At 39.6% G+C, this 18,503-nt stretch overlaps 1 protein-coding gene across 1 annotated transcript in view; it reads left to right on the forward strand.

The window, feature by feature from the left end:
* The window catches only part of ASH1L (ASH1 like histone lysine methyltransferase), a 233,916-nt gene that overhangs the window by 81,744 nt on the left and 133,669 nt on the right, over positions 1-18,503 (forward strand). Inside the window, exon 4 of the mRNA XM_037050750.1 lies at positions 14,669-14,770. Coding sequence (XP_036906645.1) covers positions 14,669-14,770 — 102 coding nt within the window. The remainder of the gene's footprint in view (positions 1-14,668; positions 14,771-18,503) is intronic.

Consider the following 18,503-nt stretch of genomic DNA (forward strand, 5'->3'; position numbering starts at 1 on the left):
ATATTAGTTAGTGGCCTCTAGTACATGCTTGGACTGAGCACCAAACCCATAACCTAGGTATGTGCCCTGACCAGAAATTGGACCTGCAATCTTTTGGTTTACAAATGATGCTCCCACCCACTGAGCCGCACCAGTCTGGGCTGTAGTAGATTTTTTTTTCAAATCATCACCCAAGGACATTTTTTCATTACTCTTAGAAAGAAAGGGAGAGACAAACATCAGTGTGAGAGAGAAACATCGACTGGTTGCCTTCTCACGTACACCCTGAACAGGGATCAAACCTGCAACCTTGGATATGTGCCCTGACTGGGAATCAAAGCTGTGACCTTTCAGTCTACAGGATGACATTCCAACCAACTAGGCCACACTGGCCAGTGCATGTATTTGATTTTTTAATCTTAACTATTACAATAGTAGTTGTCCCTTCAGCAATTGTTGTTTGCCAGGTGCAAGGAATACATACATGAATAAGATGTAATTCCAGCTCTCTTGGAATTTATAGTTCAAGAGAAAATATAGACATATATATAAATAATTATTGACATCTGCTAAAATTAAGATATTTACAATGTGTTTTGGGGAGGACAAAAGAAACAGACTTACTTAAAAGGAGCTAGGAAAATGTTTTAAGTTTAGTATGCAAAGAATAGAGGGTGGAGAGTATTATTTATAAATAAGTTTCTCTGGATCTGTTACTATACTTAGGAAACTATAAATAATCTGATAGGGGACCCAGAACATGAGGCTGTAAGGGTGGGCAAAAGCACATCATAAAGCTTCTTGTTTATATAAGATACCCAGAAGTTTGGAGTTTACCCTATAGGCAATGGGAAGTTACAAGTTTTAAAGCAGAAGAACTATTTACTAAGCTTCTATTGATAGTATTATGATACATGGATTAGAGAAAAATCAGGTGCATGTGTTTGGAAATTGTCCCACCCAAATATTAGAGAGACTTTTACTTATGTAGTGATAGAGAAGACATATTTAGAAGCACATTTACAGAAAGGAAAGTAAAACAGGAAAGATTTTAGAATGTCTTCAAAGAATTTGCAACCTTGATGTATCAGGATGATGCTCTAACTTAGCTACCCCACCAAGTCTTCACTTGATATTTTTTTCATACATAACTTGAAGATATCTTCATTATACATTAATTGGTATCCTGGTAAAATGTCCAAAAAACTACTTACTATACCATGTGTTACAAAATTGTCATTACCTTGGTGACATTGTTATCTTGAAACAGCTCTCAAGGGTCAAAGTGGGAACAGTTTAAGCCACAAAATAACAGTACCGTACTGTAACCTAAAGAATAAGGTATTCATGAGTCTATGCCAGTGTAAATAAGTGATAAATAAATAAATGGAGGAACAGGATAAATCTCCCCTATAATATATGCAATATATTCTTCCTTCTTCGAGGAAGTGGAACTTAATTACCTTCTTGATTATAGGATGGATTTAGTGACCTAATTCCAAAGAACAGAATATGGAAAGGAAAAAGTAGTAACTTTATAGTAAAGAGGCCTAGTAGACAGCACCATAACTAAGTACAAGTTGAACTTCAGCCATCATAAATCACAATATTAACATATTCCCTTTCATATAATAAATTTGAAGGGATATTGAAGCCTCTGATAGTCTTTAAAAAAAAAAACAAACCAAGCCCTGGCTGGTGTAGCTCAGTGGATTGAGCTCGGGCCTGCGAACCACATGATCGAGGTTGGATTCCCAGTCAGGGCACATGCCTGGGTTGCAGGCCAGTTCCCAGCAGGGGACTCATGAGAGGCAACCATACATTGATATTTCTCTCCTTCTCTCCTTCCCTTCTCCTCTAAAGAGAAATAATTAAAATCTTAAAAAAAAAACAACCAATAAGCACATATGTCTGGTCAAGATGGTCAGGTAGGCAGACCCCGCTTGCCTCTTCCCATAACCACATCAAAATTAGGACTAAAGTGTAGAACCATCACTCAGAACCATCAGTAATCAAGTTTAATTGGAATCTGACAACTACAGAATTGAAGAAATCACATCCATCCAGACTGATAGGAGGTTGTGCAGATGTGGAATGAGTCGGTCCCTCACCCACGTGTGGTGGATAACAAATTTAGGAAGTATATCTCGGGAGTTAGGGATATCAGGTCCCCAGCCCAGGGTTCCAGTGCAAGGAAGGTTAGTCCCCACAACTTCTGGTTACAAAAACCAGTGGGGATTGAGTCAGTGGAAGAAATTTCTGGAGCCCCAGGCAGTGCCTCTTGAAGAACCTACATATGCACTCACCTACGTAGACTCACTTGCTCTGAGCTATAGTACTCAGGTAGTAGCTTGAAAGGAACCAGTGGTATACAGGGAGAAACTGAAGTGTCTGGTATCCAAGCAAGCAGAGGACATTGTCCCTTTTCTAAACCTCCCCACCACAGAGAGCTATGAAGCAAGGTGCTATGTCTGAGAATCCATAACTGGCTAACACTGTTTGATCTGCCTTGGGGATCCCCAGAAGACTCCACTCCACCCAGCTTGAGAGCCCACCCAAGCTACTTTCCCATATTAATGTCACGTCTTGGCTCTTAGTTCACAACTCCTAAATCCTATCCAACAAGCAAGAGCCAATAGACCTCAGTGAGCCATAGGCTAGGTACTAGTAGCAGGAGCTTAGAATCACACCTTGGCTTTGCCCAGGAATCTAAGCCCAGCACAAGTACTAGCTCCCTGAGATTTCTTTATAGCTAAGGCACAGTGGCCCCAGAAAAAACACAAGTTGGGGCTGATGTTGGCTAGCACCGTCTGGGAATCCGCAGGGCCAGCACAGCCAGTGGACAGCTACAAAGTCAGAGCACTACCACCTTGCCCCAGAACAGCTGATCCTCCATCGGGGGTGGTCGTAAGTGGTCACAGCCAATCTTTGGAGCTGACTGGTGTGGGTAAATCCCTCCCACTTATTTGCCAACAACAACCAAGGCCCAACTAGTAGGGGAGAGTGTACTCAGCCCACATGACGGGTGCACCTTGAGTACCCAGCTTGGGTGATAGGGCAGGCTGTGTCACTGGACCCTACAGGACACCTACTATATTAGGCCATGCTACAAAGATAAGGAGTCAAAGCAGCTCCTACTTATGTCAATACATAGACACAAATACAGGGAGGCTGCCAAAATGAGCAGACAAAGAAACATGGCCCAAATGAAAGAACAGGTCAAAACTCCGGAAAAAGAACTAAAGAAAAGGGAGATAAGCAGTCTTTCAGATGCAGAGTTAGAAACACTTTATAATGAGCACAAGGAACTCAGGACCTCAACAGCCTAAAAAAGATCCAGTCACAAATGAAGGATACACTAATTGAAATGAATAATTTGCAGGGAAACAGAGTGGTTGAAGCCCGGAAACAAATCAATGATACAGAACATAAGGAAGCAAACAACAACCAATCAAAACAGGAAGAAAAAATAATAAAAAGAAAACGAGGTTAGTATAAGCAGCCTCTGGGACAACTTCCAGAGGTCCAACATATGGAGTGCCAGAAGGAGCAGAGAAAGAGAAGAAATTGGAAATCTACTTGAAAAAATAATAAAAGAAAACTTCCCTAATTTGGCAAAGGAAATAGACATGCAAGTCTGGGAAGCACACAGAGTCCCAAACAATATGGATGCAAAGAGCCCCACCCCAGGACACACCATAATTAAAATGCCAAAGGTTAAAGATAGAGAATCTTAAATGCTCCAGGAGAAAAAGAAGTTAGTTACCTACAGGGGAATTCCCGTAAGACTGTCAGCTGATTTGTTAAAAGAAAGTCTGCAGGCTAGAAGGGATTGGTAAGAAATATTCAATGTCATGAAAACTAAGGACCTACAGCCAAGATTGCTGTACCCAGCAAAGACATCATTTTGAAATGAAGAACAGATAAAGAGCTTCCCACACAAGGTAAAGCTCAAGGAATTCGTCACCCAGCTGCTATTATATGAAATGTTAAAGGGACTTACTTAAGAAAACCATGAACAATGAAATGGCAAATGCAAATCTACCAACAGTTGAATCTTAATTAAGCAGACAAGAAGAAACACAGAATTATGGATGTAGAGAGTGTTTTGATGGTTGCCAGATGGGAGAGGGGTGTGGGAATGGGTAAAGGAGTGAGGGGATGAAGAAGTACAATTAGGCTGTTACAAATAGCCATGGGGATGTAAAGTGCAGTGTAGAAAATGGAGTAGCCACAAATCCTATACGCATGATCCATGGACATAAACAATGGTGAGGGATTGCCTGAGGGAGTGGTGGTGCTGGGTGGAATGGGCAGAGGGGGCAAAATTCAGGTAACTCTAATAGCATGATCAATAAAATATAATTTAAAAATAACACTATTCTAATTATACGAAAACAAAAGGACATTGTACAAAATATATGACCAGTACTCTTGAAAAGTATCAAGGACCTGGATAAACAAGGAAAGATTAAGAAACTTGCGAAGATCAGAGAACATAAAGGACATGACAACTAAACACAATGTGATATCCTAAATTGGACACTGGAACAGGAAAAGGAAATAAGTGGAAAATTATATCAATGTTAATTTCATAGTTTTGAGGAGTGTACCTTAATTATGTAAGATGTTAAAATTATGGGAAATTAGGTAAAGGAAGATAATTCTTGATCTGTATTGTCTTTGCAACTTTTCTATGAATTTAAAATTATTCCAAAACCAGTTTAGTTTTTTTAAAGCCTTGGGCTACCAGAGACTTCCCATCATGATGGAGAATTAAGCACTATGTTCATCTTTTCCCTTTACTGTGTCAAAATTGCAGCTTAATTACTGAACCACCAACCTTGAGACCCACATGAAGACTAGGTAAGAATATAAACTAGAAGCCACAATAAGATTGGTAAGGCACAATAAAAAGAAAACTCGAAATGGGCTAGTCCCACCCTACATGTAGTGGTTCAAAATCAGGAGAGAGATCTCATTTACAGAAGTCCTCCTTGAGCAGGAAGGATTCCTAGCTCTATACCAAGATCCCTAGGCCAGAGCACTCAGTACAAGGAAGAGGAATCCCCATAACATCTGGCTGTGAAAATCAGTGGGATTTCCCTCTGTGTGAGAAAGATGGCTGTTGTAGACCCAGTCATCCTCTGAAAAGGCCTGAGCACAGACTTACGCATCCATACTGACCCTAAGTTCCAGGAAAGGGACAGCAGCTTGAAAAGCTCCAGGAGCCTACAGGGAGAAACTGAATTGTCTGGCTTTAGGGCCAGGGGTAGGTGGAGGGGCAACTCTACCACACAGAAGTCCTGGCTGCACCGTTGGTCCTTTTTTGAGCCCTGTCCTACGCAGATAGGACGTGCAGGTGGGAATCATGTCTGAGTGGTTAACACCATTTGTCCCAACCAGGTGATTCTCTGAGCCTTACCCCCGCTACCTCACATCATCCCAAACCTCTAACATCAGCTGTTCCTCACAAGCTCCCAGACTCAGCCCACACTATGGTCTGTCCTAAATCTTCCAAAGATTTGCAAACCCTAAACAAACTGCAGCTGACTTCTGCATGACCTGAACATGTTACTAATTAGCCTTTGACACTATTGGCAGCCATCCTCTCAGAGTTGCCTCTAAGCCCAGCACAGGTAGCTACCAAGCACAGATCACTTTGTAGCTCACATCTGATAGCCATGGGTTAGACACAGGCAGTAGCTTCCCTGGGCCTGCACCAGGACCCCTGGACCCACACACCTGATAACCAGCCTCAGATAGTACCTGATCATGATGAAAGTACCTCCACAAATGACACCCCCAGAGGTTAGATTCACTGGGAACCAGAGCCCCACTAAAGTAAATCCTGATCTATGGGGTCAGCCCCTAAACAACAGCTCATTGACTTCGTCATGGATATTCCTCATAGCCAGTCAGCCTTGAGGGTCAGTCCCACCACTGAAGTACCAGCAGAAATCAAGGCTCAACTATAACAGGAGGGCACACAAACCCACAGAAGGAATGCTCTTGGAACCCTCAGCTCACTTACCTGGGATTCTGTGCCGCTGAGCTGCACTGGACACCTATTGCATAAGTCCACCCTGCCAAGACTGAGAGACATAGTGCATCTACCTAATACATAGAAACTCAGGCAGACAAACGTCTCAGACGAAAGAATAGGACAAAACTCCAGTCTTGTCCTATTGAAAATGAAGAAACAAAAAAGTGGAGGCAGAGTTAAAAACACTGGTTATAACAAGTGTCAATAAATTTAGAGGAAGAATAGATGAACTCAGAGAATAGAAAACTTATACAAAAAGAATCCATAAGAAAAGAACCAGTCAGAAATGAACAATACATTAGGTGGAATAAAAAACATAGTAATAAAGAATCAAATCAGCAATTTGTTTTACAAGGTAGCCCCCAAAAAACCCAGTCGGAACAGCAAAAAGAAAGAGTAAGTTTTTTTTTTTTTTAAGAGGGTAGTTTTGGTGATCTCTGGGACAACATTTGTTTTGTAGTGGTGGCAGGAAGAGAAGAGCAAGAAGAAAAGATGGGGAATATATTTGAAGCAATAATGACTGATAACTTTCCTAATGGTAAAAGAATAGATATGTGAGTCCAGGAAGTGCAGAGACCCAAACAAGATGAACCCAAAGAGGCCCACACCAAGACATATCATGAAATACCCAAAAGAGAACCTTAAAAGCAGTAGGAGAAATGCAGGGAGTTACATACAGAAGACTCCCAGTTGATTTCTCGAAAACTTAGCAGACCCTCAGGGATTGGCACAAAATATTCAAAGTGATGAAAAGCAGTGACTTACAATGGAGATTACTCCATGGTTCCTCAACTCCTGAGCCACAGACCAGTACTGGTCTGTGGCTTGTTAGGAACTGGGCCACACAGCAGGATGAAGCAGTGAGCAACACCTGAGTATGTCTGCCTCCTGTCTGTTCGCATTGCCCCGGACTGTGGAAAAATTGTCTTTCACGAAACCAGTTCCTGGTGCCAAAAGGGTTGGGGACAGCTGTGCTGCCTTTTAAGGCTGTCATATATAATCCAAGGAGAGATGAAGAGCTTCCCAGACAATAAAAAGCTAAAGAAGGTAATCAGCCACCCAACTGGTGTTACATGAAATTTAAAAGGACTTCTCTAAGAAGTTGAGGAAATGATAAAAAACATACAAATAATAAAATGTCAGTAACTAAGTTAAATGTGGTTCTAATTACATTAAATATAAATACACTAAATGCTCTAATCAAAAGACACAGGATGGCTGAATGGAAAAGGAAAAAAGACCCATTCATAAACTGTACAAGAGACTTCAAATCAAAAGACACAGACTTTAAAAATAAAGACTGGAAAAAGCTATTTCATGAAAATGAAAATGAAATAAAGGTGGTGTAGCAAGCAACACATATCAGACAAAATAGACTTTTTCTTCCCCAAATTAAAAGAAAAATTGCCCTGGCTGGTGTGGCTCAGTGGATTGCTTGCTGGCCTGCAAATCAAAAGGTCACTGGTTCGATTCCCAGTCAGGGCACATGCCTGGGTTGCAGGTCAGGTCCCCAGTTGGGGGCACGTAAGAGGCAACTGATTGTATCTTTTGCACATCAATGTTTTTCTCTCTCTCTTTCTTTTCTCCCTCCAAAAAATAAATAAAGTATTTATTTAAAAAATTAGTTTATTGAGGAAGTTACAGAAGTAGAAGTAAGCCAGCAGTCCTTTGGAGCTTTGGAGATAGAAAGGCAAAGGCATGTTTCCAAGATGGAGAGTGCCTAAAGTAGACTTTAAAACAACAGCTGTAATAAGAGAGAAAGAAGGACATTTGTATATATGAGGCGGGACTCAAAAAAAACAAATTATCTTTTGGAGATTGGGCCCTTTATAGTACAGGCTTACTTTTATTTTGCTAGGTGAGTGTTTTAGGATCCCATCTCTGTCAGTCTACTAGTTAGTGTCATTGTGAGAGTCTGTGTTTGGCTTGAGTGGATTTTTATTTGAAGAATCAACACATGTTGCCCATTTCATGATGGGTGATTTATGAGTGCACCTAACCCACACCAAAAGCAGAAAGACCCCTGCGCTCCATTCTCCCTAGTCACCTGATCTTGCCCTGAGGGATTTTTGTTTCCCAGGATGAAATGTTTCAGGGGGAAATGTTTTGCTGATGTGAAACAGGTGAAACAAACACACAAACAAACAAACAAACAGCAGAAGCATTGAGAGGCATCAAGATTGACTAGTTCAAAACTGTCTTGAGCATTGGAAAAAAATGGCTCAGTAGGTGTATTGCACTAAATGGAGAGTACTTTAAAGGTGACTGAAGTTTAGACATGTAAGAATAAATGCACAATTGGTTTATCAGTCAATTCTGGGGTTTTTTTTGAGTCTGACAGTTGCATAAAGAAGATGTGATACATATGTATATACGATTGAACATTACTGGCTATAAAATCAATAAAATCTTACTATTTACAGCAACATGGATGGACCTACGAGGTAGTATGGTAAGTGAAATAAGTTAGAGATTGACAAATACCATATGATTTCACTTATATGGAATCTAAACAAATGAATAGCCAAAACAAAAGTCAAAGATAGAAGAAACTCATGGTTGCCATTTGATGGGTCAGTTAAGGAGCTGGGTGAAAAAGGTGAAGGGGTTAAGAAGTACAAATTGGGACTTCTGCCAAGATGGAAGCGTAGGTGGAAACACTGCCTTCTCCCACAACCAAGTTTAAAGACAACAAAGTTTTAGTAAAAAATGCAGCCAAAACACAGAAAATTAAACTATACGGAAGTCCGACAACAACGAACCATTCAGCTAGACCAGTAAGAGGGGTGGAGCCAGCAGCAGAGCGGGGTCACGCAGGAGAGGTAGTTCGGTCTGACTGGCCCAGGAGCCAAGGCGTAGGCTGTTGGTGGATCCCAGGCATGAGGTGGTAACAGGAGGACCCAGTGAGGGTGCAGGGCAACTGGTTGACTTCGGTCACACATTCTAGTGCAGATAAACCAAGCGAAGGAGCGAACAGTAGAACGCCCAGGCTAGGGCCCCAGCGATGGGAATTAGAGCCTGAAAGCACCAAGTGGAAAGACTTTCTTGGGGTCAAGGGGCCAGGAGAGGCTCCTAGGCTTACAGAGCGTTCCTTGGAGAGACCCACGGGGTCCTGGACACCTGGGAACCAGCACCAGAGGACCCCAATTTGCTTCTGGGAAGCCGCAGAGGGGACAGAAATCTGAGAGGGAGCAGAGCAAAGTGCCATTTTTTCCCCTCTCTGACCCTGCCCCCACATACAGCATCACAGCCCAGTGACTGGGACACCCGGCCCTGGTGAACACCTAAGGCTCCACCCCTCATACATAACAGGTGCGAACAGACCAAACATTATGACTCAAGAACAGCTCTAAGCCCCAGAGCCTATAATTCTAAGTGAGCAAGAAATAGCCAGCCTTTCAGATGCACAGTTCAAAACACTGGTGACCAGGATGCTCACAGAATTGGTTGAATTTAGCCACAAATTAGAGGAACATATGAAGGCTAAACTAATTGAAATGAAGGGAAATGCACAGGAAACCAATAGTGATGGAAAGGAAACTGGGACTCAAATCAAGGGAGTGGACCAGAAGGAAGAAAGAAACAACCAGACAGAAAAGAAAAGAAGGAAGAAACAAGAATTCCAAAAAATGAGGAGAGGCTTAGAAACCTCCAGGACATCTTTAAGCGTTCCAACCTCCAAATTATAGGGGTACCAGAAGGGGAAGAGGAACACATGCACACAAACATATACGTATATGTATATAATAAAAGAAGAGGAATTTCTTAAAATTTTGCAACTATTTTAGTTTTGGTGTGAAGGAGTAATTTAAATGTTAGAAATTTGAGTATTTTCAACAAATGTTTCTTTGATCTTACTGTTGCTTAGTTTCCTTCGAAATCTAGCTTACTTACTGTTGTACTGTGGTTTACTCAAAGGTATTTCTAACATTAGAAAGATCAAAGAACCTGCTTATTCAAACCATTTCCCTCATTACTTGGGTCTTGAGTGTAGAACTCCAATAGTAGATGGGAGTAAATTCATGCTATATTAAGTTATGAAAGTTTTATTTTAAAAAAATTTTTATTCATTTATCTTTAGAGGGGAAGAGAGGGAGAGAAATATCAGTGTATGGTTGCCTGTCACATGTCCCCCACTGGGAACTGGCCTGCAACCCAGGCATGTGCCCTGACTGGGAATCGAACTGCGATCCCATAGTTCACAGGCTTGCGCAAGTTATGGAAGTTTTAATAGTGGATTCAGACTGAAGAAACACGATTTATCCAACACCTGTTGGTTTTATTCACTTTTTTAAAACTAATTTACATTTGGAAATTCCTTGTTCTGTTGTCTGGGATACTCTTGGCTTCAATAAAGTAGTTACTTTGAATCTTTATTCCAGTGTTTTCTTTTTGGTACCTCCACTCACCCCCACAGGCACTATTATCTGTGGGAATTTTCTCTATTTATGCTGATATCTTTGTTCATTTACCTCTGTCCTTATACCCAGGCATCTGTAAATGTAGTATTCCTTTACCGTCGATTTTTTCATTGACTTTTGTGTAAACATCAATCAAGATCTCGTGACAGGTCAATTTCAGGACATCATCTTGGTTTCCACTTATTGTGTATAATCTGAAGATTTCCAGTTTCTTATTCTTTTAAAATCCAATTATGTTCTCTTTTTTCTCAACTTTCTGGCATTCTTATCCATGATTTCATCTTATGGTTTTGCTATAAAAGCACTATCTTACCCCATTTTGTCTAATTTGACATAGAACTTGTCTTAATCTTTAAAAGCTCATCGAATAATGGCCAAATAAAATCCAGAGAACATACTATCAAAACAATTTTCAGGGCGTTCTTACATTTCCAAGTTTATTTTTAATTCTTAATTCCCTTTTTATTGTCCCAATTTATGATATTCTATTTTTTCCATTTTTCTCCTTAACTAGTAGTCTGCCTTTTTTTACATGAAGGCCTCTGTTTTCCTAACTGTAAATTTTTTTCCTGTAGTAATCAACTTACATTTATGTTGAAGTCCAGTTTTATTTAGGTATTACTTTTGTGTTTAATCTATAATTTCTGCTTCATTTATACATGTAGAATTTCTAAACCTGTTTCTGAAGCTTTTATGTCAGTAGAGTTTCTACCCAATAGTGTTGAATTGAGGAATTACCATTTATATGTTCTGTTTGCTTCTTAAGTACTTAATTATTTGGCTTTACATGCTACTGAAATGAGAAATGATGGGAACTCTGGTATCTAAAGTGAAAATGATATGTGTTCCTCTTGTGTACTATTTGAGGGAGTATCTGATTTTCTTGCACTGGAATATATACCAACTTGTACTGTGAGCATTGGAAATTCTTCACATGTCCCTCTACGCAGATCTAAAATGACAGTTGATGGTGACATGAACAAACATTTGTCCCATAATGGAGAGAGCAGGAAAGCAGTAACTCCCCTTAGGAATGAACCATGATTTAGAAGAACCAAAGAGTCAAATAGGAAGAATAGAATTATTGTACTTTCCCCACTGATATAGAGCTGAATAGAAAGCTAGACATCTTCGAGTTCTGACTCATTATTTGGGCACATCAGGTTTTATTGATGTAATCCAGAAAGTCTCAGCTCCGCAGAAGCTATGATGAAGTATCTGAATTGACGGTTCACTTCAGTAGAGGTTTTTTCAACCTTGTAGTTATCTTCTAGCCTTGGAGGTGCCTATCTTACTAATACTTCTTAATTGGAGATACTTACTTTTCTAATATTTCTTTACATTTAAAAGAAATGCTAATTATTTCAGATTAATTCCATTTCCTAATAGGGCATAATGTGCATTAGAGTGCTTTATTAATCCAACACTCAAGTACATTTACTAGTTTACATTTTATAATTTAGTTTGTAGCAGAGCTAGGAATCAAACTCACCATGCCTTATTTCGTAGCCCATGTACCTAACACTATACTACACTCAGCTCTGCATTGCATTTTGTTTTAGGTTTTGAAACAGATAATATTGTCTCATTAGAAATGGACATGCTTGTTCTCTTTCAGTATTGTCTTGCTGTTCCCCAGCCATCCAACTACATAATGGCACTTATAAAACACTATACTTACTGGTGACGTTGGAAATAATGTTTGTAGATTTCATATGATTAGGTCAGTTTTAACATGCTTTTGAAAATCTTTTATAGGTTGCTACCTCTTTTATAAACATTTATATCATCACTTTTCAGTCTTAAACTTGGTTGCTTTACATCATTAGGTAATATTTTTTCAGGTATTCACATTCTCTTACTGCTTAAGGAATGTTTTTACATATAATAAAGGTCTAGAACTGATTATTACCGATGCCTAGAGATCAGGGATACAACTTTATTCCCCTCAAATATGGACTATTGTCAAGAACAGCTCTGCTCTGTATGAACAGGAAATTCAAACAGACTTTTAAAAATGAGGACCTTCCTGAATAAAGTTTTATTCTAATCTCCTATTAAATCCTAAGATTAGGCTGCTGGCCTCCATTACTTTCACAAAATGAAAAATGGCTCAGAAGCTAAGTAAGCTAAGCCATCTCTCTCTCAATTGTTTCAGTTTCTCAGGAATTGCTGTACAAAGCTGCCAATAACGATCTCCGGGGATCTCACCCCCATTCCACCTCCCACTGCCTCCTCTGCAGCTCCAGATGCCACCAAAAGAAGGAGCTTTGAAGAAAGTGCCTGTACCCTCTTTTACCCTGAGGTGGGTGAGGCCAGGCAGGGTGATTCTCAGGATATCCTGATGATCAAAGGTATAGTTGAAGCCTTCATCAAGAATTTCATGAAGATGACCAAGAAATTTGGGAAAAGTTACCAAATAGCCTAGAAACTGAAGACAGAGCTCAAGAATGAATGGCACAAATGCCACCAGAAATGTAATGTGTTGGCATAGAAGACCCTAAATACACTCCTTGAGGGCAGAGACTATTACGCTGCTTTTATATCTCTCCCTCACCTTTATGATGTGTAGCATAGTAGCGAGCGTATACACTATATTCAATAAATGTTAGTTTATGACTTAGAAGATTTTATGGAAAGTGTTCTCCAACCCTTCTTTCTCTGGCACTTAATCTAAGATTGTTTGCCCATTCACCAGGAGACTAGTGACAAAGAGAGAGTTCAGTGATGTCTCAAGCTTCTTGGCTGCTGTTGTCTTCTGTCTGTGTGTCTGAGTAGGAAATATTTATCTGTCCAGTATATTAATTTCCAGTATTAATACTTAAAGTTGTATCTTCATTGATGCCTGGGCATTTACTTCTTAGGTATTTTATTGTAGTTAGCTATGTAATAGAAATCTTATCTGAACCACACTCTAGGGGATTTTTAAATTCCTTTGTATCTATAAGATTCATTAACAAACACTCTTGCTTCTTGATTAGATCTTTAGTCATCACTGTGTTTCATTAGTGTAGGTTGTGCTATCACAACATCAATTTCCCAGAAATCTAATTTATTAATCTTGAATGGCAACGCATAGTCTTATATCTCACTTGAGCAATGCTAAAAGAATCTGCTAAAAGAGTATTTACAGTGACAGCAATTGAAGATACTATGTAATTTTTAAAAATTCATGGTTTACTATTTCAGAGAAAGGGAGACAATAGAAAATTAGTTGCATTCAGTTCTTCTGTTTGTCTTTCACTTCTTCATTAATGAGTTGTCATTTAGAGGCAGACCTTCAAAAATCTCATCTTTGAGCACTTGATTTCTTGTACCTTTTGTGCCTCCAGTTATATGCAAAGCTTTTTATTTACCGTGTTTTTCAAGTTAAAAAGTGAACATTTCAGAACACTACTAGTTTTTTGACAAACATGAAATGACATTCCTTATGTATTCTCAACAGCTACCTTTTTAGGTTATAAGGAATCCAATCAGAATCAAGTGTATTTTATTCAGGAAAATAATCTTTCCTGAATGACATACTTTTCTCTTGAATGAGAGATGTGTTAAATTACGCTATATTGACTGGGGGTTTTGGTATAACTAGGAAACATTTCAAAGGGAAATTGAGTCCTTGTCTTCATGAGCTTTTATGTATATAACCAAAAAAACTCCTTAAATGTATAGTTTATTCTATTCCATGGATAAATTAGTTACTTCTAGCATATGGTGCCGAGGAGAAACAGTATGAAAGAGACCTGTGTAGATTAGATAGGACATGTGGGTTTTAGGTCTCTTTCATTTTCATCTCTGATTCTATAAAATGAAACAATCAGGTTACATTTTAAATTTTGTCTATCAGTTTATATGGTGAATTTGAATGAATAATCAAGGACACATTTGATTAGAGTATTGTTAGTGATTTTTATTGATAAATATCTTAACTATGTTTTTAGTAGTAATACATAAAAAGGAATTATTCTGTTCATCCTTCCACTATAACTAGTTTTCTCTCTGTTAATCTAACAGGAGAAATTATGTATATATAAAACCTGTGAAATTTTGTCAGCAGCATTTAGTGTGGTTTGTCCTCCACTTGTCCTCTTATTGTCAGCTTAAAAATCATATCATTACAGGGAATGGCAGTGGCAACAACTAAAATGTTACAGTGCAAACACAGAATGGTTTAACGTCATTTTTAGACTTGAATTTTCTTACGATTTCTGTCTTCTCTCTCCAGGTTCCCAACCAACATCAGATAAGTCTTCCCAGCGATCATCAGAGAGTATAAACTGTAGCCCTACTCGGAAGAGGTCTTCATCTGAAAGTACTTCTTCAACAGGCAAGTGCTATTCATTTTACCACACTTTGAAGGTAATTTCCCATCTGTTCCTCCTGAACAGACTTAAAATATTGTATGCATCACAATAAAAATTATAATATTGTATAAAAACAAAAGTGGCTCTGGGCTGTGAGAAACAGTAATAATTTGCATTGCAACAATATAATAGTCTTTTCCTTTCACCCCTCTTTGTGTCTAGCTAGATGTACAAAAGCCCTTACTTATCTTTGGGGAATATGTTCCAAAACCTCCAGTCGGTGCCTAAAAAATCATAAAAAGTGCTGAATCTCACGAGTGTGTGTATATATATCTATATGTTTTCCGTTCATGTTTTCTACGTACAGACTTAATGCCTTTTCTGTTCTAACTTAAGTACCTCACATGCACCATGGCCATAACTTCCACAGTGTGAGATGTGACAGCAAAGTAGCCTGAATTTCTTTTTCCTTCTTCATAATTTCTCAGATAGAAGATTCATTCTTACTGTAGATTTTTACAACTTCAATATATAATATTTTTTATTCCCTGTTAAGTTAAGAACTTTATGTCAAGGGAGTACTTTATATCTTATTTTTGACATATCCCTATTTCCAGCATCACCATTCTTGTGTTTTAGGGGTTTATTAAGTAGTATAATAATGGCTAGTTGAACACAACTATAAAAGTACCAAGATAGTTTCTCTAATAACATGGAATGTTACCAAGTGACTAACAAGGTGTGTAGCACGTACAGCATGAATGCACTGGACAAGGGGATGATTCACGTACCGGGTGGGGCAGAGAGGGATAGCCCAAGATTTATCATGATACTCATAACAGTGTTAAACTTAAAAATTTATAAATTGTTTATTTCTGGAATTTTCCATTTAGTATTATTGGATGACAGTTGTCTGCAGGTAAATGAAACGGCAGAAAGGAAAATAGCATATAAAAGCAAGCAATACTGTAGTACAGAGGGAATAATTTAAAAAAATAAGAGTAAGCAGACATAAACATATAAAGATTTTAAAAGTTGACTTCAAGTGAGGGGTGTGTAGTATAATGGAATGTATTTATAATAAAAGCTTAGACATACTATGTAAAATTGTTTAGTGAAATAATGCTTTCCAAATTAGCTTTCACAAGTCTGTAAGATATGCAAAAGTTTATGAGATTGTAGGAAGAATATTAATATTTATTTCTAACCTCAACTTTTAAAATTCATGTTTATGTACTTAAAATATATAATTTCTTTTTTTCTTTTTCATATATTTTATAGATTATGCCATTACGGTGATCCCATTTACCCCCTTCATTCCCCTTCACCCTGCACACTGCATCCCCCACCATCCCCCTCCTTTAGTTTATGTCCATGTGTCATAAGTAATTTAGATTCTATATTTCCCATACTATTCTTGCCCTCCTCCCTGTCTATTTTCTACCTACCATCTATGCTACTTATTCTCTGTAACTTCTCCCCCCTTCTCCTATTCCCACTCCCCTGTTGCTAACCCTCCATGTGATATCCATTTCTGTGGTTCCACTCCTGATCTAGCTGTCCTCTTAGTTTGCTTTTGTTTTAGGTGTGGTTGTTAATAACTGTGAGTTTGCTGCCCTTTCACTGTTCCTATTTTTTATCTTCTTTTTCTTAGATAAGTCCCTTTAACATTTCAGATAATAAGGGCTTGGTGATGATGAACTCCTTGAATTTTACCTTATCTGAGAAGCATTTTATCTGCCCTTCCATTCTAAATGAAAGCTTTGCTGGATAGAGCAATCTTGGATGTAGGTCTTTGGATTTCATGACTTGGAATACTTGTTTCCAGCCCCTTCTTGCCTGTAAGGTCTCTTTTGAGAAATCAGCTGACAGTTTGATGGGTACTCCTTTGTAGGTGACTGTCCCCTTTTCTCTTGCTGCTTCTAGGATTCTCTCCTTCATTTTAATCTTGGCTAATGTAATTATGATGTGCCTTGGTGTGTTTCTTCTTGGGTCCAAATTCTTTGGGACTCTCTGTGCTTCCTGGATATCCTGGGAGTCTATTTCCTTTGCCAGACTGGGGAAGTTCTCCTTTATTATTTGTTCAAATAAGTTTTCCACTCATGGCTGTTTCATTTCCCCTTCTGGTACCCCTATAATTCGGATGTTGGAAGGTTTAAAGATGTCCTGGAGGTTTCTAAGCCTCTCCTCATTTTTTGGAATTCTTGTTTCTTCCTTCTTTTCTGTCTGGTTGTTTCTTTCTTCCTTCTGGTCCACTCCCTTGATTTGAGTCCCAGTTTCCTTTCCATCACTATTGGTTTCCTGTGCATTTCCCTTCATATTAATTAGTTTAGCCTTCATATGTTCCTCTAATTTGTGGCTAAATTCAACCAATTCTGTGAGCATCCTGATCACCAGTGTTTTGAACTGTGCATCTGAAAGGCTGGCTATTTCTTGCTCACTTAGAATTATAGGCTCTGGAGCTTTGAGCTGTTCTTGAGCCATAATGTTTGGTCTGTTCGCACTAGTTATGTTGGAGGGGCAGAGCCTTAGGTCTCCACCAGAGCCGGGTGACCCAGTCACTGGGTTGTGATGCTGTATGTGGGGGTGGGGTCTGAGAGGGAGAAAACATGGTGCTTTGCTCTGCTCAGCTCCCTCTCAGATTTCTGTCCCCTCTGCAGCTTCCCAGAAGCAAATTGTGCCCCTCTGGTGCTGGTTCCTGGGTGTGTGGGCTTGTGTGCTCTCCAGGACCCTGTGGGTCTCTCCAATGAACTCTCTGTGAGACTGGGAGCCTCTCCCGGCCCCTGGACCCTGAGAAATTCTTTCCAGTTGGTGTTCTCAGGGTCTAATTCCTGTCACTGGGGCCCTCGCCTGCAGGATCTGTCTCACTGTTCGCTCCATCGCTTGGTTTATCTGCACTCAAATGTGTGGCTGCAGTCAGCCAGTTTCCCTGCGCCCTCACTGGGTCCTCCTGTTACCACCCCTCGCCTGCGATCCACCAACCGCCTCTGCCTCTGCTCCTGGGTTGGTTGGGTGAAATGATCTTTCAAGCCTGACCCGGCTCCGCCGCTGACTCCGCCCCTCTTACCCGTCTTGCTGAGTGTTTCGTTGTTGTTGGACTTCTGTACAGTTCAATTTTCACTGTTTTGGCTGTGTTTTTGTTTCTAAAACTTAGCTGTCTTTCAATTAAGTTGTGGGCGGAAGCACAGTGTTTCTACTTATGCCTCCATCTTGGCCGGAAGTTCTGGGTCTAAGTTCACCAATTTAAATAAGATTTTGTTTAATGCATGCTGAGAGATCCAAGATGGCAGAGGAGTGAGTGGAGGCTATACTAACCTACTCCCAGGACCAATCTGGAATTACAACTAAATTGTGGAGAAATTATTCGAAATAACCAACTCAAGAATAGTGGAAGAGAAGGCTTAAAACTACAAACAGAGAAGAAACAGTTTCACCACAATGTGGCTGGTGCAGACTGTAGAGGATTTGCAAAGGGGCTGGTTGGACTCCCACGAGCAGCAGATAAAGTGCCGGAAGAATATTTCAGCAAGTGGGGTGATCCCTCTGAGAAGTTTGCAGTGTAAATCTGAAGTTTGGTCCCCAGCGTACAATACCAGATCCCCAAAAGTTCCCGGACAATATCCAGCTGAAAAAAGTGGTACTATTTCTCTGTGCCAGGGACAGACAGCTGGAGATCCAGGGAGCCTTTTAAAGGACCAACACATAAATTTTCATTTGCAGCCATTTACCCTGAACTCTGGCATAGGGCAGAGTAGA

Source organism: Sturnira hondurensis, unplaced genomic scaffold, assembly GCF_014824575.4.
Source record: "Sturnira hondurensis isolate 20B ecotype Veracruz unplaced genomic scaffold, ASM1482457v3 Scaffold0006829, whole genome shotgun sequence".
Lineage (NCBI taxonomy): Eukaryota > Metazoa > Chordata > Mammalia > Chiroptera > Phyllostomidae > Sturnira > Sturnira hondurensis.